Here is a 22,872-nt window from a genome sequence, read left to right on the forward strand (position 1 = left end):
AGAGTTCCAAATAACCTTCTAAAATGTGGAAATACATACATAATTTGCATGCTATAAGCCCAAATCACCATGTAGTCAGCTGTCTGGTTGGTGAAAAGAACATTGACCTATCAGTCACTTGACCTGTCTTCTCTTTCTGCTGCTGCTGTTGTCCACTGGAGTGAGCAAGTTTCTCATCCTGTCTTCAGCTGTGAAATGAGGAAGGTGTTTTTTTTTTTCTTCTTATGTTATGAATAGACAGGCTTAGGGGGCACGAACTCCCCAAAATTAGATTCAAAACTATTTCTGTTCATATGTGCTTTTTTTCTGGAGAGAGGGTTCACAGCTTTCTTCATTTTTTTTTTTTTTTTTTTTAAACAAAGTCTGTGCCCTAGACAAGTTGCAAATTGCTGGTCTAGGTGATTCTTAATATCCTGTCCAACTCTCAAATTTTATGATTCAGTGGCTGTACTGAAATTGCTTTTTCTAAGCAAAATGACAGTGAAATTGGTTCTGTCTTGAATGATTTATTTCCTACCTAATTCTAAGACACATATTCCGGAATTTGCTTAGTTTATCAGTTTAAGGGCAAGGTTTTTATCATGAAATGAGGAATATTGTTTTGCCCTTCACATTTCATTCTCCTTACAAAACTTACAAAAAATTAAACATTGCCGAAATGTTTAACATAGAAAGTAGGGGTCCCCCATAATGTTGTAAGTAGGTCATTTTAAGAGGTGAACTTTGCCACATTTTTACATCCAGCTTTTCAAAGACTGCTGAATTAAAGAGCTAAGAAAACAATAGGCCCAGTGAAGAGCTTTTGATGATTAAAAAAATACACAAAACATTGGTTATTGGATTATCACTATAGGCCATCCAGCAGTGTAGGAGAAAGAAATATTTCTGAATGGACATCTTAAACAAAAGAGATTGTGGCGCATACCTGTTGTTTACTTTAAATAATGGATAAATTCTCCAAATTTGGGAAAATCAGTGTTTTTATTTTATTTTGCTTTTATATATTAGGGAAATTATGTAGAGCAGCGATCTGCAAACTTTTTCTGCAATGGGTTATATAGTAAATATTTTAGATTTGGCATACCATATGTCACAAGTACTAAACCCTGCTGTTATGAAAGTAGCCATAGACAAGACATAAATGAATGAATGTAGTCGTGTTCCAATAAAACTTTATTTACAACAATAGGCAGTGAGCTAGATTTGGCCAGGGGACCATTGTTTGCAAACTCCTGATTTACAGCAGTTACCCTTTCATGAGGTCTTTTGCAGTCTTGAAAGCAAAAAACAAAAAACCAAAAATAAAAAACCCAGTTTCTGCTATGGAACTAGATTCTCAATAGTGAATGTTTGAGTTTCATTTAGGTTTTCACATTTCAAAATGTTTTCAAGTGGGATATAGCTATTTTGCAACATCTTGGTTGTACAAAAAGAGGTCTAGGTACAGGTATGAATTAAACAAAAGCTTTCACACATTTGGCTTGTTGTTGGGATAAAAGTGGCAAATTCTGTCGATTCTTAAGCTTCAGGCGTTACTGATTGCCATCCAAGACCGAACAGATTCTTTTGGCACAACCTTACGTAATTGGACAGGCTCCTCATGGACTTTTCTCTTCCTTCTAAACCATCTGGTTTATGAGCCACTATTAGAAATGCTCTATACATTGTATTAGCAATGACCTTTGGTCTGGTCTCATCTCTTTGCCATACGTTGTGTTTTGTCTCTGAAATGGAGTAAATATTGGTTAATATTCCTACAAAATGCTGTCAATGTGAAATTGATTAGGAAGGCAGAAATGTCCAAGTGAGTGAATCTGACCACTGTTTGTTTTCTGTTCCCAGTGGCACATTTCAGTACACCCTGGAAGCTACCAAGTCTCTGCGTCAGAAGCAGGGGGAAGGCCCCATGACCTACCTCAACAAAGGACAGTTCTATGCCATCACGCTCAGCGAGACTGGAGACAACAAATGCTTCCGACACCCAATCAGCAAAGTTAGGGTATGATCCTTATTTCTCAAATAAAGCGCAGAGGGATCAGATGAAGGGAATTGCTACCTTCCTTCATCTTGCGGGAGGGTGTGGAAAAAATTCCAAAATAAATAATTCCAGAACGAATGTCAGAGAGTTGGAGCAGGACAGAACTTACTGGCTTAGCGTTTATCATTTTAATCAGTAACCAATAAACCCCAGGGAGGGACATGGTTGAGACATGCTTTCTGGCTGTATCCAAGGGATTTTCCCAGTTTCCTTCATTACCTTTATGCTACCTAGTTGTTGTTCTTGTGTTCAATCAATTGATCTTAATTTTTCAAGCAGGTAGTTGTAAGTCGGAGCCTGTTTGTGGGCAAGGAAAGAGCTGCGGCCGTCTTCGGGGAGGGAGGCTGCAACTTCTTCTGTGTCCCCGGGCCCTTTGCGACTTGCTTACAAAGCCCTTCTGCAGCCCGGTGCTTCCTCAGGAGTAAAGTGAGGCATGACGTGATCCCTACCAGGAGTGACTCGGTGGAGTTTTCACTTTCATGAGTATTGGTTCCGTTTGTTGGAAATGGAACTGTGCCGGAAGCCTACCAGCTTCTGGCGTTCTCGCCGCGGCCAAGAAGGGAGGAAACTGGTAATCCTTTTCTCCTGAAAAGGAAAATCATGGCAGAGCTCTCTGAAAAGAGGTTGAAGGACTTTCCTGCCCGATTGTAAAATGATTTGCTTTACATGCTGTGTGCATAGTGCCGCCCCACCTTATTTTATCCATAGCTACCGCCTCCTAAGCTCTTCAGTACATTGAGAAGAAAGCCACGCTGTCCCTAGAGAGGGCATAGTGACTTTGCCCCCATCCCAGATGCCCATGCAAAGGTAACAAATGAGGGAGAAGAGAGAGAAGAGTATTTGGGCACCTGCTGGCCAGCTTGTCTGTTACTAGTTTTAGGTAAAATCATTGTAGCGGTGATCTCTCAGTCAGCTGGGTTTTGTGGCTTTGTTTCAGTGAGAAAGATAAGGAAGGTTGCTGGTCATTTCTCAGGCCAGCAGTTCTTCCTCCCTGTAAGCCTGTCCCAGTCCCAGATCAGAGCTGCGGGAGGCAGGGCAGCTGGGAGTGAGAGAAAGATGTGGAGCGAGTGTCCTACCCAAGGCTGAGCCCGTTGTAGGCGGAAAGGGGGCTTGGTGTGTTCCCTACCCTGTGGTCAAGGCTGTGGCAGAGGGGGGCCGTCCTCCTCCTCCTCATAATCATCGTAATGGTGGAGGGATATAATAATAATATTAATGACGACAACAATGACAGAGAGATGCCATGATACTAACAAGCGCCACAACGTAACAACTAATATTTATTGGGTGGATCTTCTATGTGCCGGGCACTGTGTTAAGTACCATATATCTAGCAGTCCATTTGTTTGAAACTAACAACAACCCTATGATATAGGCACTATTTTTGTAATCTTACAGATGAGGAAACGGAGCCTTTTAGAGACTAGTAACTGGCCAAGGTTACACAGCTAAAATGTGAGGGAACCAGGATATATCCCAGGCAGTCAGATTCCTGAACTCATTCTCTTAACCACTAAGATACACTGTGTTGAGTCACATGGAGGGCTAAAAGCCATAAGCGTTTTAGCCTGGGACCCACCTCTGGATATATATGCTGGGCTTCCTACTCTATACCCCCACGTGTGGATGCCTGGTAAGAAGACTCTGGATAAATTTACTTTTTAAAACACAATCTTGTAAATTACCAGCGCATGCGTGACTCTTTTAATTTTTTTTTTTTTCAACGTTTATTTATTTATTTTTGGGACAGAGAGAGACAGAGCATGAACGGGGGAGGGGCAGAGAGAGAGAGACACAGAATCTGAAACAGGGTCCAGGCTCCGAGCCATCAGCCCAGAGCCCGACGCGGGGCTCGAACCCACGGACCGCGAGATCGTGACCTGGCTGAAGTCGGACGCTTAACCGACTGCGCCACCCAGGCGCCCCTGCGTGACTCTTTTAGATTGAATAAGTCTATAACCAGTATATATATGCACCCTCTTAACAGCACCATTATCTTCACCCTGAAAAGATGGTGGATGGTTCACATTCTAAGGCCATGACTGTTGAGTTTGAGTATAGACACTCTTCCAAGAATTCTACTTCATTGAAACTGTGGAAATAATTTAATATTTAATTTATTTCCATCTGTTCATTTTGGCTAGAAAGAGCCCTGCTCTCTTACGGACTTCAGTCTAACACCCTTGGAGAGTTAGAATGGTGCCTTTCAGAGAGGTCTTTCTTCCTCCTCAGCTCTGGGAGAGCAAGCCAACATGGAGGAAAAGAGGGATGCACTTGGAACCCACCAGCATTAATTTTGGAGAACAGTGTCATTCTGAATAGAAGCATGTATGCTTGGTAATAGCATTTTCAAACTGCGTTTTTCTGTATTACTGAAGAAACAAATTTCCAGACCAAGAATATGCCATTATTTAGGCTAACGTAGTCATTTGCTACAAAAAAAATTACCTGCTCTTTTTATCTTGGAACAGAAAGAAAGAAACACCAGGAGACCACTCCCTGAACTTTTACATATACGGTAGTCCTTGCCCTGTTATGTGTGGGGGATACATTGGAGGTCCCCCCCACCCCCGCAGTGGATGCCTGAAACCATGGATAGTATGTAGCCATTTATATGCTATGGTTTTTCATTTACATACGTACTTACGATAAGGTTTAATTTATAAATTAGCAGAGTAAGAGATTAACAGGAATAACTAATAATAAAATAGAAGAGTTTTAACAATAGACTGTCATAAAGGTTATGTGAATGTGGTATCTCTGTCTCTAAGTATCTTACTATACTCTGCTCACCCTTCTTTTCGTGATGATGGGAGATGATAAAATTCCTACATGAGGAGATGAAGTGACATGAATGATGTGGGCACTGTGACCGTAACGTTACGCTACTGTTGACCCTTGGATGAGATATCAGAAGACACTTCTCTGCTTCTAGACTGTGGGTGGCCAATTGTGGGTAGCAGAAGCCACAGTTAAGGGGGACTATTGTAAATGGCGAAGTTTCAGGAAATGGAAGACAGATTCAGGAAGTGGGAGAGAGAAGAATGAAACGCTTGTGGCTCTTAGTTCCACCAGAATAGCCAGTGATGCCCCTTCTTGTCATCTTTCTGTACCTTCGAGGGTCATGCTGCTTGTGAATCCGAATAATAGGGATATTTCCGAACTAGTGTTCCTAACAGACACCTGCTTTCCTGTGTAACCAATGTTCACACATACTTTGGGAATCAGCCCGATTTGGAGTTGACGGTACAGCCGCAAGCATGTATTGTGTATCTCTTATTTGCCAGGCACCAGGACCACTGTCCTTGTCCTCTTTGAGTTGGAAGCCAATGGGAAGACATTGCCATCGACAGAATAGTTATAAATAATTAATGAAATGACTACAAGTGTGCAAAATGCTACAAGGGAGAAGTTATTAAGGAATGAGAATCAATGAAACATTCTGCAATAGTAGGAAAATGTCCAAGAAGTATTTTGGTTATGCAGGGAGGAGAGCACCAGTATCCCTGATATTGTAGTTAAAGGGATTTGGGGTTGTTTGTGTTGGTGGGGTCTTATCTCGTAAGTGGCAGTGAATTAACATTTATTTAGTTTAATGAGGATTTTTATCATTTAGAACTCAAAGGGGTTTTGGATTCTTATTTCTACAAGATATGAGTAGTCTTCCAAGAAAGCCCATCCAAACTGTGTTGAAATAAATAAAACAGTTGGCCTTGTAGCTTTTGGTCTGTAACTTAGATCCATGTTCATCAGTGTGAACTCATCTTGTAGTATTTCTTTCATTACCTTAGTATTTCTCTCATTACTCCACTATTCCAGCCTGAGGCACTTAATTAGGCTAGAAACAGGTGCTTACTTCTTTTTTAAAAAAAAAATTTTTTTTTTTTTAACATTTATTTATTTTTGAGACAGAGACAGACAGAGCATGAACAGGGGAGGGGCAGAGAGAGAGGGAGACACAGAATCCGAAACAGGCTCCAGGCTCTGAGCTGTCAGCACAGAGCCCGACGCGGGGCTTGAACTCACGGACCGCGAGATCGTGACCTGAGCCGAAGTCGGACGCTTAACCGACTGAGCCACCCAGGCGCCCCTAGGTGCTTGCTTCTTTATAAATGGCACCAAATTCTATGTTTCAGAATACAGAAGTTCAAAAATGTGTTTGTTTTCAGTACCAAATGGATTTTTTTGGTATTCCCACTCGCCCCACAAGACAATAAATGTGCTGTTCATTGGTTAATTTGGTTGTTTATGACTCGTGGTAACGAGTAGGTAGGATTCTTTTTTCCTATGTACGGTTCTCATTTCCCAATCACTTTTTAAATAGGCCCATCTGTAAACAAACTAAGCTGCACAGCCGAGCCTGTCTGGGTTTTGTAAAGCAAGAAAAGCAGCCCCATGGGAGCACACCTCTGGCCGGACTGCCAGAACTGGAGGCTGACGCATCGGAGGCCCTGGGCAGAAAGTAAATCCTGTGATTCTCCTCTCTGCAGAGCGTGGTGATGGTGGTCTTCAGTGAAGACAAAAACCGAGATGAGCAGCTGAAATACTGGAAGTACTGGCACTCTCGGCAGCATACGGCGAAGCAGCGGGTCCTTGACATTGGTAAGTTGACCTTGACCTCTCCATGTGGTCTTTGGTGAACTGCCCTGTTGCCGTGATGCCAAGGAGAGCCTGGCACACAAATCAGAGCTGGGACCCACGCAGCTCTTCAGGAGAAATGCCAGGCACGAGTCTGTGCACTTTGTCAGTACATTTGGTACAAATCAGGCTGAGAAATCAAAATCAGGCTAAGCTGGGCGCAAAGCACTTTTTGTTCTATGGAAGTCAGCTGTGCCTCATATAATAATAGTGATACATTTGGATTTGCGACGACCGTGTCGGTTTCTAAAACGTATTTCCAGGCCCTCCTGTGTTTGGGTCTAACGGCCAGTCGGGCCGACCAGATGAACTCTTATCCCGCTGTGACACGAATAACCTCAGGATCATTTGACTCTAAGGTACTTGTGAAGGTCACATGACTGGAAAGTGAGTTCCGGCTCTCTAATTCTCTGTCTAGTGTCCCTTCAGCTCCAACACATTAGGTGGTCTGGCAAATGACACCTTTGAGAGAGTTTTTCCAGCAGGAGGAACGAATTTGCCAAGTATATTTCCTGGAGTTTGTGTATTCTTTTTTAATTTTAATGTTTATTTATTTATTTTGAGAGAGAGAGAGGGAGAGAGAGAGAGCACGCGTGTAGGGTGGGGGCAGAGCAAGAGAGAGGAAGAGTGAGAGAGAGAATCCCAAGCAGCCTCCGCACTGTTAGCCCAGAGCCCAACATGGGGCTTGATCTCATGAACTGCAAGATCATCACCTGAGCCAAAATCGAGGGTCAGACGCTTAACCAACTGAGCCACCCAGGCGCCCCTGAAACCTGTGTGTTCTTAGACACGATGTCTGTTCTCTACAGACAGGTAGTCCCCTGGGTGGGACTCAGGATTCAGCCAGGAAAGCAGAGTCCATGCCAAATGGTCCCACGGAGGGAATCTGTTGCAAACATTGGGAGGGCTGAAGGCACCGGGAGGCATTCCAGAGATGAGCAACAGCAGGAGTCTGCTGCTGTTACCTGCAGGGCTGGAAGATCAAAGGGAGGAGGTTGTGGGTATTGGGAGAACCACCCAGCAAGAGCTGGAACCATAGTGGGGGCTGCCTCAGCAGGAGCTGGGGCCACAGAGGGAGCAGCTTTGCAAGAGGAGGAACTACGGAGGAGTCACTGCCAGACACACCTCTTTAAAGAATGCCAACTGGGAGGAGGGGACGGAATGCCCTGTCTTCTCCCTGTCTCCCAGCCTCCCAGCAGTGCTTCCCAAGGGCCGCATTTACCCTGAAGCCATTGGCACAGCCTAGCAAATGCAGTTTGCGGGAATCCACCTCTGGGATACAGAGTAAGATGGGAAGTCAGGGATCGGATCTTAAAGTTTCTAGAAGGTATTTCAGTATGCAGACAGTAATATATGTGTTTCTAAGTAATTTTAACACTGCATATGCTGTTTTTATAAGAAATAAGTCATTTCTCATCTGTGGGCTTTCTTGCCTCACTTTGCAGCAAAGAGGATGTAGTCGCAGTGAGTGTAGGCAAAGTGAAGGTTTCCATTGTGTTGGGTTCCAGAAGGTATTACCGAACCATTGAAAGAAAGGCATTACTGAGCCATGGCTTTGATTTCTTACACACTGCAATGATGGATGTTTAGACACTCCCATCTCACCCTTGCTAAGGTCTCATGACCAACGGCAGAAAGGTTAGTGACTAGGTTAGGGTTAGAGACTCACAATAGAACCTATGGAACTACTTGCTGGTTTATCCTGCAAGATGGTTACACCCCTCCTCCCCCCCAGTGCACACCAGCATGCCCCCCCCCCCGCCACGTACACCTCCTCCTAGTCAAATGTATTTATAAATGCTTAATAATAAATAATAAACATAATAACTTTAATGAACCAGGAAACTGAGCCCAGAGAGACCCACTGACCCACTTTGCCAAGTGACTTCTCAGATAATTAGTGCAAGAGCTAGGATGAGACAGTGTTCCTCACCCAGCCCTTACATAGAAGCTCCAAGAGTGAGTGACTAGGACACGGGCTTGGGGATACTTGCCTTAACCTGCTTTGTAGCCAGTCTACATGGAGCAGAGGAACAATTTTATTTTATTTGAAAAGTTAGCCTTATAATTATTACCCAAGAAAATGAGAGGAGCAATTAAACAGAAATATGGACTAAGTCCAAATAAGGCAAATAATAAAAGCATTTTACTGGCTTACCTGCTGGTTCAACTTTGATAGTGTTGCAAGGTTTACTTTTCTTAGACCAGAATGATTTCTCAGCTCTCACAGGACTCCAGATCTTATCTCTCTTCTTATCACCTCTTGCCTGCCTTCAGACTTTTCTCTGCAACCCTTTACACACGCATGGGCACACACACTCACACACGTGACTTATCTTTGAGATTTATGACTTTTACTAAGAAGCTTTGTGGCTTACTTGGGCCACTTGCTCTGAACCTGAACCTGAGGGGTGTTAATCAGTCCCTTAGCTTCAAATGGAAAATGGATTTTTCTCACCACAACCTCAACCTGACAGCTGCTCACAGAGGATGAGGAAATATGCAAAAATCTTATATAATTCGTTCTTTTACTAGATTAAAAAAAGATCAAACCGCGCACTCCTCTGCCAGTTGATGGCTAACACCATCTCCAGTATAAAGGGGGGGCCGAAGCCACGATCACGTGTATGTCTGTGTGTGGTGCCCCGCCATCAGCGCTAGCTCTGGAGTGTGGTGCTGAGAACATTGTGAAGGCTCTACCTTGGTTCCAGCAGGGGAGTGAGCAGTGCCTGCTGAGGGTGAGGGGAGGCTGAGGAGTGCATGTGCCGTGTAGTTGCCAGTTTGGGTCGAGAACCTTCTGGTAGCCTAAAGAAGGAAAGGAAGAATCCAGCGTTTAAAAATGTTTTACTTTGCTTTAACCTCCATGAAGCTGGAGGTTATAGTTAGGGCTCCAAGGCTGCCGTTTCTAAATCTCCACCAGCCACCGCGGCCATCAGGTTCCACCGGGCCCTCTGGGTAGTGACCTTGAAGTTGGGAGTTCGAGACTGAGATAAGGCCCCTTTCGCTAAAGCAGAGATTCATAACCTGTGGTCTTCAGAGTCTGTGGATGGACTGAGGGGAACCTCAAACTTCTTAAACACAATTTTGTGTGTTGAGGCATGCAGAGTCTTTCATCTCATTTTTCTGGAGGTTCCCGGGGTAACCGGCCGTCCTCCAGCTCTCTGCCTCTCTACCTCCACTCCAAGCAAAGCCCACTGAAGCCTCCGCCTCTCTTTGTATCTTTCCTTATTCCGCATCCCCTCGGCACTCATACGCAAGGATTTCTCTCTTGTCTCTTGTACCCTGTAATGATGGCTGGCGAACATTCTACATCTTTCCTGACTTACATTGATCTCATTTGGATTAGAATGTCGGTTGCTCTCCAAGGCTGCTCCTCATCCCCACATACTTCTGGTCCTCTGAGTAGCCCCTCAGTGCTGGTCTCCTGCTGGGGAGAGGACTCTCAGTGTTCCCGATGGAGTCCTTTCTGTGGGTCCGTGCACAGGAGAGTGGGAGCCCCAGGGCCCAGGGCCCAGGGAATGAGGCTGCTCCTCAAAGCACATGATGCCTTGGCTCCCAGGTTCCCTGTGTCCTGATTGGAGTCGCCAGTGGGGCTGCCCTGCATCACACCAGGCACAGCCCTCCTTGGGCAGATACTTGCCCATTACATGGTTTGTCCCATCACTTTTTGCCTGTTGTCACCTTATCAAAGAGACCTTCCCTGTCACCTTACCTAAACGGCATATCCTCATCGCTGTCCAGCCCCTTCACCTGTGTTTTACTGCAGAGCGTTTATCACCCCCCTACATTTTCTTTATGTATATATGTTTCTGTTTCTTATTGTGTCCCCCCTCCTACTAGAAGGTAAAGCCCATGAGTGCAGACACTTGTCTCTTTTAGCACAGGGCCTGAGACATAGTGAGTCGTCAATAAATATTTCCTGAATGAATGAGTGAATGGACGAATGAATAAAGAAACGTGTGGATTAAACTCTTATTACACTGACAGAAGGCAGGCCTCTGGAAGGACTGAACTATGTCTTAATTATCTCCCTCATGTGTTCCTTGTCTTCTGTGTCCCAGGTTCGTTCATATATAAACATTTTGTCCTTCGTTCCCCAAAACAATTCTAAAAACTGAGGTGGTGAATGGTTGAGAATTTTCCCCAAGGTCATGTGCTTGGCAAGTGGTGTAGGTGAGGTGGAAACTCAAGAATGCTTGAGTTTGCACCACTTGTGGGTTTTTTTTTTTTTTTTTTTAATTCTCTGTCCTCACTCCACTGTATATCATCTTCGGATCTCAACCCCTAGGTAGTTCATGGCCCCAGCAGGCCCTGATTACTTGTAGAGTGACTGCAGACATCCATTGCCTGACCTTGCTAATGTCCTGCTTCCCCTTCCTCAGCCTTCCTCTCCGGACACGAGGCTGTTTGGCAGTCTGGGGCATGGGACTCTTGGCTGCTGCTAGTTCTGATGTTTCTGAAAGCCAGTTCAGATATGTGGTTCTTGTACATTAGGCCATAAACTATTTTGCGGGGGGCGGGGGGGGGGGGAAGGAAACATTAGCAATTAGTTCTTACTTGATAAAAGTAAAACAAACAGACTTCAGCCCAAGCGGCTCCGGCTGCTTTTCAAAGCATGCGAGCAGAGTTCTCTAAGCCTCACAAGTTCTTTCTTGTGAGCTCGTTGAATGAACAATTATTCCAGGTCATAAATGAGTTTACATTCTGCAGCCCAAGGAGCTCTTCTGTGCCAATTATACCTGAGGTCTCCTGTATGGAAGCGGCACTTGGATTGTTTCTCTTGTTTGTTTATCTCTGATTGTGAACGTCCCTTTATAAGGATGCGGAGTTAGTGCTGTCCCCATATTAGTTGCCACCGGCTTGCAGAAAGGCATGGCTATTCCTTATTCATTCAGCAAACGGGCCAGACCCTTTGTTAGGAACTAGTGATTTAGAGGTAATTAGGACAGAGCCCCTGTCCTCAAACTGCTCGAGCCTGGGGGCAAGAAGATGAATAGCTAAGATGTCACACAGTGAATGGCATCTTGGAGGAGCACTTCCCGGAGGAGGTGTTTCTGAGACCCCTCAGAGAGGATGACAAGAACATACCAGGTCGACAAGGTGCCATACGAGTGCGTGGCAAGCCAAGGAAACAGCACATGCATACCCAGGAATCAAGGCAGAAGAACCAAAATGAGATTGGCAAATTATTTTATAAAGTCTGATAAAATTGTTAGCAAAGATGGGAGGGCTGGAAACAGACCTGCATACTAGTAAGAGTGTTCATTGATTGAACTAATACAGACAGTAAGGTGAAAGAAGGAAGTCCTGAGGAAATGGGGCTGAGGAAATGAGAGAGAAGGGCTTGGGAGCTGGGGGAAAGGCTTGCCTTTTAAAGGAGAATCTTAGGGCAACAGGGATGTGTAAGGTAGATGGGTTTGCTCGTCTCTCCAAAAGGAGGCCTGGATAAAGCGGTTTCCGTGTGGTCCAGGCCAAAACTCCAGGCCTCCCGTAGAGGCTCCTCAAGCCCGGCAGAGTGTGTGGGGGTCCAGGCCCCGGAAAGCTGTAGGCGTTAGAGGGCCATTGACTCGTGCCACCTGTGTCCCAGTGGCAAACCTGACCTGCAGGGAGAATGTTGGGGAAATGCTACCCCAGGGGCTTTGCAGAAGGGCATCACCGCAGCAGATGTTGAGGGTCGTGAAGCTCAGAGTTTTTCATCCTCTGCTGCTTTAACACAGTCTTGGCTTCATAAAGTCTTGTTGCACAGTTTTGTTGGGGAGATATTCAAATGTGTGTTTGTGTGTCTGTGTTTGTACTTTTTTATATTGAACTCTAGCATGCATACCTTATTTTTAGTGTTGCTATTATTGAACAGAGTGGAGTTTAGAGATCCAAGAATATGTAAGAGAGGAATAATAAAAATGATACCTACATATTGTCATTCATCCAAGTGGGTGCATTCCATTTGTACATCAGTCGTCCCAGATTGCTGGTAAGGACAGATGGAGGGAAGGGTGCAGAAATAAATAGCAAACAAATAGGATAATGTAATGCCATGACATTTCTCTTTAGTGAGTTTGTAGTACTTGAACCCAGAGCCTTTGGATAACCATCGAGGGTTTTTAGCAGCACTGTCATGGGATGATATCTGTATTTCAGACAGTTAATTCCAGGTCAGCATGGAGGATGGGGTGAAGTGAGAGAGAGACCGGTAGTGGGAAGACCAGTTATAGCCGGGTGAATGGTGGAGAGCCCCCCGGAGGAGTGAATTGCAAAGGGGAGATGCAAAGTTATCCCAGGACCAAGAGACGGATTCTAGAACTGATCGATCCTCCGTGATGACTGGCTGTGGGGATAAAGGAGAGGGAAAAGATCACAGAAACAAAGTGTGGCTTTGCTAACTAAACGGGTGCCCTGCTTCTAGGTAGGGGTGTCAAGAGGAGCTACGTAGCCAGGAAGTGCAGGCTAGCCAGGTGCTGTGTTCAGCCAGGGGCAAGACGACTTTGAGGCACCGTCTACACGCGGAAGTTCCCCGGGACTCCTTTGCACAGTGGCGTCATCCACTTTTGCGCAGCGCGAGCCATTTAAAAATATTTTACGTGAACCACAAATGACAAAACGAGCTGGACTACATCTCAAGCTTACTCAAACCATGGATAACTCCAAGACCGCTTTCTGGGGAAGGCACATATTTCTCTTTGCTCCCTTTCATGGAGGGAAGGAAAGTTAGAGGAGGGCCCACAGCTGAAATTAACTTTACGGAATGAGAGCCAGAAGCTACAATAGATAAATTGAAGTACATTCACATACAGTTTCTCTCTACTGGACAGAATTAAGACTTATTTTACCACCTTACCATGCAGATGTTCCAAAATAAAGAACACCGTGGTTTTTGCATTTTCACAGCGGGTGGCGTGGATTGTAATGACAATGACACTATAGTGCAATGACACTGACTCCACAAGCACATCTAAATATGCCTCATTACTTTGTAGTCACATCCAACAAACCATTATCAATATAACTTTGTGGCTAATTGTGAAACCAACAATTTGTTCTTCGTTCCCTCTCTGTCTTCAATTTCGATCAGCAGTCGTCTTTCCCTGGTCTTTCCCTGTATCGGGATGTGTCAGTTACATTGTTAATATTAATCCTGTAGTCCTCCATGGTAAATAGCAGCAGGCGGTTGTAGTTCATCTTTGATTATTAGCATGTGATTATGGGATTTTCATCTGTCCCTCATGCAAATCTATCTTTTTAGCGCCAGTTTTTAAATGACCCTTGTATGTCAAGGTAAAGCTTTCTTGAAAGCTTAAGTCCCGATGAGGTGGAAGTATTTCCTGAAGTTTCCTTCTCAATAGTTTTCTTTGCAAGTTGAAGAGAAGCCTTTCGGAAGACTCTCCAGCTCAGAATTATCCTGACCTTGGTGAATTACTCTGCTTAAGCTGTTCTTTCCAGGCTTCAGAGCTCTCTTCAGTCTGGAATCATATTCCACTTTCAAATAGGAATTGTGATTAAAATTAACGTGATTGTTTTTTTCTTGGAGTTTTCTAGAGGAAAGACCAATACCATATGATTTCATTCAAATGTGGAATTTAAGAAACAAAACAGAGGAAAGAAAAGTGACAAACCAAAAAACAGACTCTTGACTATAGAGAACAAACAGATGGTTCCCAGAGGGGAGGTCGGTGGGGGGTGGGTCAAATAGGTGAAGGAGATTACGAGCACACTTACCTTGTTGAGCACTGAGTAATATATGGAATTGCTCAATCGCTATATCGTACACTTGAAACTCCTATAACACTGGATGGATGTTCACTACACGGGAATTAATTTTTTTTTTTTTTTTTTAATGGAGGTTAATCTTAGTGGAACTTGAGCAGCTGCAGGAATTGGGTTTGTGGTTCAAATTTAGTGAAAGACAATTGACGTAAGGATTGATAGTTCTTGTAATGTGTCTGTGTCCTATACCACTAGTTACCAAAAAGTCATTTCTTTTGTTTGATCAGAAGGTACTGCCCACGGTGGCCAGTCTGCTGTAATCACCTCAGACCTGCAAATGGGGCTCCTGTCTCCAGCACGACAGCCCCCAACATTTTCCCACCCTTGATGATACTTCCAGACACTGTTAACTTCCCAGTTAAGCCAACTTTGATTTATAAAAGAGACCTGAACTCTTTGTCAGATGATGGTACTTGATCCTTCGTGAGAGACTTGAGAAGTGCCATTCCATGAGAGGACATTCCAGTCTTCTCTCGAAGACCCATTCTAGTGCCTAGCAGCCTTCAGTGTCAGCAATAAGCTTCAAATAGCCAAAGATAAGTATGTGCAGTTGTACTTTTGAGTTGCAGATTGAAGAAATTCAAACACACGCTTACACATGTGAGTCACCTTCTGCTTTTAGGGAAGTGCTGTAGCCACAGTTACTGAAAATTCCTCTTCGCCATCAACTTTGGTTAAAAACATTTATGTGATAAAAGTGTGGTAGGCTATTAAGGTTATATGTTTTAAAACATTATAAGGGGCACCTGGGTGATTCATTGTGTTAAGCATCTGACTCTTGGTTTTGGCTCAGGTCATGATCTCACGATTTGTGGGGTCCAGCCCTGCACCAAGCTCTATGCTGACAGCATGGAGTCTGCTCTCTCTCCCACTCTCTGTGCCCCTCCCCTGCTTGTACTCTCTTTCCCTCTCTCTCTAAGATAAATAAACATGAAAACATTCTAAAATGCAAGTACTCTTTAAAGTTTATTCAGGCAGAGCATATTGATTTTCAGTTCAGTAAGCATTGAGCCACTGTGGGTTTTCATTTATTGCATTGCATGTCTCAGTATGCATCCTAGAAGCTCATTCTGTTGGGGACGACAGCTCTGGGGAGAGTCACTTCCTTCTCAACATGTGTACTTAGTGTGATCCAGCAGTTCCTCCCCCCTTCCCCCAGCAAAGGGTCCAGAACAGAGCCAGAGTTCATATGTCCAGGCCCTGATTCTTGGAGACTTCCTTTTAAACTATTGCTGGGTCTTCCTCTTTCCTTCCATTCTGTGTTTCTTCAAAATGGCGTCCACTAGCCCATATCCTACACTGCTAGTGTCTCTCCATCCAGTATAGTCTGTCTTTTATTAAACAATCTTTTTAAGTTTACTCATTAATTTTGAGAGAGAGAAAGAGTGGGGAAGAGGCTGAGAGAGAGGGAGAGGAAGAATCCCAAGCAGGCTCCACACCGGCAGCACAGTGCCCGATGTGGGGCTCGAACCCATGAACTGTGAGATCATGACCTGAGCTGAAGTTGGATGCCTAACCAACTGAGCCACCCAGGCTTCCTTATTAAAAAATCTTAGTGCCAAATCTACAGGTCCTTTTTTGCCCCTCACTAGTTTTCCTAGTTGCTTCCAGCTTCTTCTTTGTTCCTCTCTAGGGCTCTGCTTGCCTAGAGTGTCTCTCCCTCCCTCCTTGACCTGGCAGACATTTCACCCCTTAAGACCGTTTCCTCCATTCCCACTTGGGTGGGATCTTCCTAATCTTTCCAGGCAGAGTCAGCTGCCCCTCTGTGGGTTTTGGTTTATATCTAGTCAATGCCTATATTTTAAATATTCCTACATTTTAAATATTAATCAACTATACTATAGCCTTTTCGATGAAAGTAGTTTAATAACTAATGACTAACATAAAAATAGAATACATACACTAATACACCAAGGGAAATGACTCATTTTTAACTTAACTAGAAATCATTACTGTTTCGTGGAGGCAAACACATAGGAAATTGTTTCAAAGCAAACTTTCAAAAAAAAAAAACTAGCTAGATTTGGAAATTAAAAATTGTAACGAAAGTGGCCCTTAGTTATTTTTCTTCACTGCTCCTGAGAAGTATGTTTACCTGGTTCCAGGATATTATGGTTGACCAAACCTTTCCCTGCAAAGGGTTTCCTTAGTGCTGACAATTTAAAAACCCTGAGTGGTTAACCAGAAGGAATGTTACAGAGGGGATTAAAGCATGGCATGGATGCTTAGAGACCCCTCTCAGAATCTTAATAGACCCTCTGTACTTAATGCAGTAAAATGCTTTATTTCCTGTTTTATGTCCCCCCCTCCCCCCACATTTCATGGGCACTATACCGTCTTTCCTCTGCTTGATGGAACCTTTTCTGTATCTTCAGCAGTGGAAGACCATGCTTTCGTCTCAAACATGTAATCTGCGCTTTTATTTGATTTCATCTTTTTTGTCTGAGGCTTGTTTCTTTTCTTCAGAGATGCTTTTAATGAGACCCCAGGTAACCTGATAGTCTCACGGTTTGTAGTATTCCTTGCTTGGCTTAAAAGTTACAAAAAATATGTGGAGATACACTCTGATAGTTTCGTGAGGCTCGTCTGTTGATGGAACAAAACCGCACAGCCAGCATCGTCCGCTATCCTTCAACATTGACCAGAAGCCTCTCTCTGGCTGCACTTTGCAACAGACACAAACGTGCGTCTTTGCCACACCCCCGAGTGCGAAATTAGGCAAATCTAAAGTTTTCCTTCTTCACTTACACCACCTAAAACTTGCCAAGAGAGAGTCTTTCCCAAATTAAATTAAGCTCTTTGAGGTTGTAGAAACCCAAGTGAGGGAAAGCTGGTCAGAAGAAACGTCTTTGAACAGGCTCCCAGGAATGCAGAGCCACCTCTAGTGTTTGTATTTTTGAAAAGACAAATATTGCAATAACTGAGTGCTACATGAGTGAGCATGATCTTGTAGGGTAGGTGCTGCTATTATCTGCATCTCACAGATGGGGAAACCCGCTTAGAGCAGTTATGCAGATTTCCTTAGGTGGCTGCTGATCCTGTTGAACTTATCAGGACAGTCCCCGGATGCTGTGGCCTCATACATACATACATACATACATATTTTTTTTTTCTTTTTTAGAGAGGTGGGCGGGGGCAGAGAGAGAGGGAGAGAGAGAATCTTAAGCCGGCTCCACGCTCAAGTGTGCAGCCCGATGTGGGGCTTGATCCCACGAACTGTGAGATCATGACCTGAGCTGAAATCAAGAGTCAGACGTTCCGCCGATTGAGCCCCTCAGGTGCCCCTCGAATAAATATATTTAAGAGAATTAGAATTTCAGTTTTGAAATGTTGTCTAAATCCTCTAATAATTGATAGAAAATAAGTAAACAGGAATGGCAGTGTGAGTAATTCAAGTAGCAGTGAATGTAGAAATCATTCATGGAACAAACTAGAATAGCTGGTGCCGTCCCCCCACCCTGCACCCATCACGTACAAACTCACCTTCCTGTGTCTGTTAATCAATGTGGTGTGTGTGATGGGGCAGCCGGAGGCAACTGGGGAGGTTAAAAGTGGAGGTGAATCCAGAAGAAATGGCAAATGTTTATGAGGATGTGAGGAAAAAGGAACAGTTGTGCACTCTTGGTGGGAACGCAAACTGGTGCAGCCATTGTGGAAAACAGTAGGGAGGTTTGTCACAAAATTCAAAATGGAACTACACTATGACCCAGTAATTGCACTATTGGGCATTTACCCAAAGCGTACGAGAACACTAATTAAAAAGGATACATGCACTTCCATGTTTATTGCAGCCTTATTTGCAATAGCCAAATAATGGAAACAGCTCAGTTGTCCGTTGATAGATGAATGAATAAAGAAGATGTGGCATATATATATGCATATATATACATGTACATATATGCAATAGAATATTACTCAGCCATAAAAAAGAATGAAATCTTGCCATTTGCAGCAACATGGATGGATCTAGAACAAAATAAGCCAGTGAAAGACAAATACCGTATGATTTCACTCAAATTACATTCACCGGAATTTAAAGAACAAAACAAACAGAGGAAAGAAAAGTGACAAAACAGACTCTCCCGGACTTCAAGCTGTATTACAAAGCTATAATTATCAAGACAGTATGGTACTGTCATAAGAACAGACACTCAGATCAATGGAACAGAATAGAGAACCCAGAAATGGACCCACAAACATATGACCAACTAATCTTTGACAAAGCAGGAAAGAATATCCAATGGAATAAAGACAGTCTCTTCAGCAAGTGGTGCTGGGAAAACTGGACAGCGACATGCAGAAGAATGAACCTGGACCACTTTCTTACACCATACACAAAAATAAACTCAAAATACTGTTTCCGATTCTGTGTCTCCCTCTCTCTCTGCCCCTCCCCCGTTCATGCTCTGTCTCTCTCTGTCCCAATAATAAATAAACGTTGAAAAAAAAATTAAAAAAAAAAAAGGGGGCGCCTGGGTGGCGCAGTCGGTTAAGCGTCCGACTTCAGCCAGGTCACGATCTCGTGGTCCGTGGGTTCGAGCCCCGCGTCGGGCTCTGGGCTGATGGCTCAGAGCCTGGAGCCTGTTTCCGATTCTGTGTCTCCCTCTCTCTCTGCCCTTCCCCTGTTCATGCTCTGTCTCTCTCTGTCCCAATAATAAATAAACGTTGAAAAAAAAATTAAAAAAAAAAAAACCTCAAAATGGATGAAAGACCTAAATGTAGGAAGCCATCAAAATCCTTGAGGAGAAAGCAGGCAAAAACCTCTTTGACCTTGGCCTCAGCAAACTTCTTACTCAACACGTCTCCAGAGGCAAGAGAAACAAAAGCAAAAATGAATTACTGGGACCTCATCAAAATAAAGAGCCTCTGCACAGCAAAGGAAACAATCAGCAAAACTAAAAGACAACTGACAGAAAGGGAGAAGATATTTGCAAATGACATATCAGTTAAAGGGTTAGTATCCAAAATCTATAAAGAACTTATCAAACTTAACACGCAAAAAACAAATAATCCAGTGAAGAAATGGGCAAAACACATGAATAGACACTTCTCCAAAGAAGACATCCAGGTGGCCAACCGACACATGAAAAAATACACAACATCACTCATCATCAGGGAAATACAAATCAAAACCACAATGAGATACCACCTCACACCTGTCAGAACAGCTAACATTAACAACTCAGGCAACATCAGATGTTGGCGAGGATGTGGAGAAAGAGGATCTCTTTTGCACTGCTAGTAGGAATGCAAGCTGGTGCAGCCACTCTGGAAAACAGTATGGAGGTTCCTCAAAAAATAAAAATAGAACTATCCTACGACTCAGCAATTGCACTACTAGGTATTTATCCAAGGGATACAGGTGTACTGTTTCAAAGGGACACATGCACCCCAATGTTTATGGCAACACTATCGACAATAGCCAAAGTATGGAAAGAGCCCAGATGTCCATCGATGGTTGAATGGATAAAGAAGATGTGGTATCCTCGGCAGTCAAAAAGAATGAAATTGTGCCATTTGCAACTACATGGATGGAACTGAAGGGTATTATGCTAAGTGAAATTAGTAAGAGAAAGACAAATATGACTTCACTTATATGAAGACTTTAAGATACAAAACAGATGAACATAAGGGAAGGGAAGCAAAAATAATATAAAAACAGGGAGGGAGACAAAACATATGACTCTTAAATATGGAGAACAAACGGAGGGTTACTGGAGGGTTTGTGGGAGGGGGGATGGGCTAAATGGGTAAGGGGCATTAAGTAATCTACGCCTGAAATTGTTGCACTATATGCTAACTTCCTGGGATGTGAATTAAAAAATAAATTAAATTAAAAAAAAGAATAATGGCCCTGCAGGAACTTGGGAGATGTTTTTTTCCAGACTGCACATCACATTAAAGGGGAAAAAAATAAAGGGAGAGACAGAACCAACTTAAAAAGCATTTCTTTGCCAGTTAAAGACTGGATCAAATAAAATCGCATTTTTTTTATAAAGAAGAAAAAAAACCCAGATTCTTAATTATAGAGAACAAACAGATGGTTCCCAGAGGGGAGGTGGGTGGGGGTGGATGAAAAAGGTAAAGGAGATTACGAGCACACTTATCTTGCTGAGCACTGAATAGTATATGGAATTGTTCTATCACTATATTGTATACTTGAAACTAATATAACATTGGATGTTCACTACACTGGAATTAGTTTTTTTTTTTTTTTAATGGTGGTTAATCTTAGTGGAACTTGAGCAGCTGCAGGAATTGGGTTTGTGGTTCAAATTTAGTGAAAGATAATTGACGTGAGGATTGATAGTTCTTGTAATGTGTCTGTGTCCTGCACCACCAGTTACCAAAAAGTCATTTGTTTTGTTTGAATTTTTTCAGTCTGCAACTCAAAAAAGTACAATTGTACGTATTTGAAGCTTATTGCTGACACTGAAGGCTGCTAGGCACTAGAGTGGGTCTTTGAGAGAAGACTGGACTGTCCTCACATGGAATTGGCAATTCTCAAGTCTCTTACTGATGATAACGTACCGTCATCTGACAAAGAGTTCAGTTCTCTTTTATAAATCAGAGTTGACTTAACTGGGAAGTTAACAGTGTCTGGAAGTATCATCAAGGGTGGGAAAATGTTGGGGGCTGTTGTGCTGAAGACGGGGGGAGCCCCGTTTGCAGGTCTGAGATGATTACAGCCGATTGGCCACCGTGGGCAGTACCTTCTAATCCTGTATACCTATAACTTTTTGTCCCCATACCTACCCCTAAGAGTGTTGGTAAACTAAGTAATAAGATGAAGAATGGAAAGCTAAAGTTGAACATAAGTAGTTCATGCAGTATACAAGAATGAATTACTTACCAAAGCACTATGCATGTCTTCATCATTCATCAAACTGTCAGAATGTACCAGGCACTATTTTTCAAGAGACGAAATAGTTTCATGAGAAAATAGACTGAATCTAAATCTCACTGAATAACATAGACTAATGAGAAGAGCTTAATTTTAAGCCCATCCAAGTTTATTTAAATTCAGAGCTAGAAGCCATGGTGCATATAAGGTACCACAGGCACGTATGTGTTTTTGGGTCTGAAGAAAGGGTATGACTTATTCTGTATTTGAAATCAAGTTTACAGCCAAGACCAGCGTTCTTCAAAAAAAATTAAATCAGGATAAAAAACACTAGCATACACGGAACACAGTAATATGTTACAGGGTAAAATGCTTTTCTTACTTGTAAGTTTATTGTCACTACAATTAGAACATTGGCTTATAGATTCCTTTGCTAGAAACAGAAAGGTAAATCCAACACAAATAAAATATTAGGAGAGAATTCCAAGAAAAGGGAGAATTCCAAGAAAGATTCCCTCTTAAATGATGTGTGTGAAGGTAATATATTCAACTATGAATAGTAAATAGGAAAAATACTTATATCCAGCTTTCATATCAAAGTCACTCTATATTGGTCACATCCTATAAGTAAGTCACAAATTATGTCTTCATAATTTCAGCCATTTTTCTAGGTTGTATATGGAAAGGCACTCATTTGAAAGGTAGTATGTCACAGAAATCAGAGGACTCTGGCTATGTACGTAGGCAGAATTTCTTAGGTTCCAATCCCAACTTGGCCACTTAGAAGCTAAGTGATTATCTGGGAGGGGAGGTAGTTAACATTTTTTGCCTGTTTCTTATTCTACACAGTAAGGATAATTTAAAAAGCTACTGGTTACAATTGTGTGAGGTAATGTTTGGGAAGTATGTATATTTAGCACACACTCGGGCTCTCAAAACTGGTGGCTGATCCTATTATTTGCTCAGGGGTCAGGACCAAATGATGGAAATACATTTAGAGCCATTAAAAAGCAGCTCAAGTGTCAACACACTTAAGAAAAGCCAACCTCCGACTAGGGAAAAGCATGATAATGGATATAATGAACTCATTCACCTTCTTAGGAGTCATCCAGGCTTTAAGAAGCTACTTCTGTGATTTTGAAAAACAAAAAAATCTCAAAACCTACTTGGACTAGGGTTTCTTTATTCTACCTATTTTAAGTCAGAGTGAATACTTCTAGAATGACCCTCAAGTGTTTCCTGAATTTGAGCTGATTCTATGTGGTCTTTGCAGCCAGAGGGAAGCAAATGTTTGAGGACAGGTTGATAGGGGAAGTAGGGGCCTGTGTTGTTCCCCTCACCCACTGAAGGGTCTGTTTTTAGATATTGTTTCCCTTTTGTCGATGAGATAATCACGTTCAAAGAGGTTCTGTAATTTATTCAGAGTCACAGGACTTGTTGAGAGCAGGACAGAAATTAAATTTGGGTCTGTGTGTCTCCACCCCCAATGTCCTTTCTTCCTCTGCTTTGGACAGCACCCCATAAATCGACTCCTTGTATGGTCTTTGCCTTTTTTTTTTTTTTTTTTTTTTTTTTTTTTTTTTTTTTTTTTTTT

The 22,872-nt window shown here is 42.9% G+C and overlaps 1 protein-coding gene across 5 annotated transcripts in view; it reads left to right on the forward strand.

The window, feature by feature from the left end:
* The window catches only part of GRHL2 (grainyhead like transcription factor 2), a 179,940-nt gene that overhangs the window by 83,320 nt on the left and 73,748 nt on the right, over window positions 1-22,872 (forward strand). For all 5 annotated transcript variants that reach the window (XM_040494133.1, XM_040494135.1, XM_040494136.1 and 2 more), the window contains exons 6-7: window positions 1,843-1,999; window positions 6,526-6,637. In XM_040494133.1, coding sequence (XP_040350067.1) covers window positions 1,843-1,999; window positions 6,526-6,637 — 269 coding nt within the window. The remainder of the gene's footprint in view (window positions 1-1,842; window positions 2,000-6,525; window positions 6,638-22,872) is intronic.

The sequence above is a fragment of the Herpailurus yagouaroundi genome, unplaced genomic scaffold (genome assembly GCF_014898765.1).
Source record: "Herpailurus yagouaroundi ecotype Mexico unplaced genomic scaffold, PumYag 186, whole genome shotgun sequence".
Lineage (NCBI taxonomy): Eukaryota > Metazoa > Chordata > Mammalia > Carnivora > Felidae > Herpailurus > Herpailurus yagouaroundi.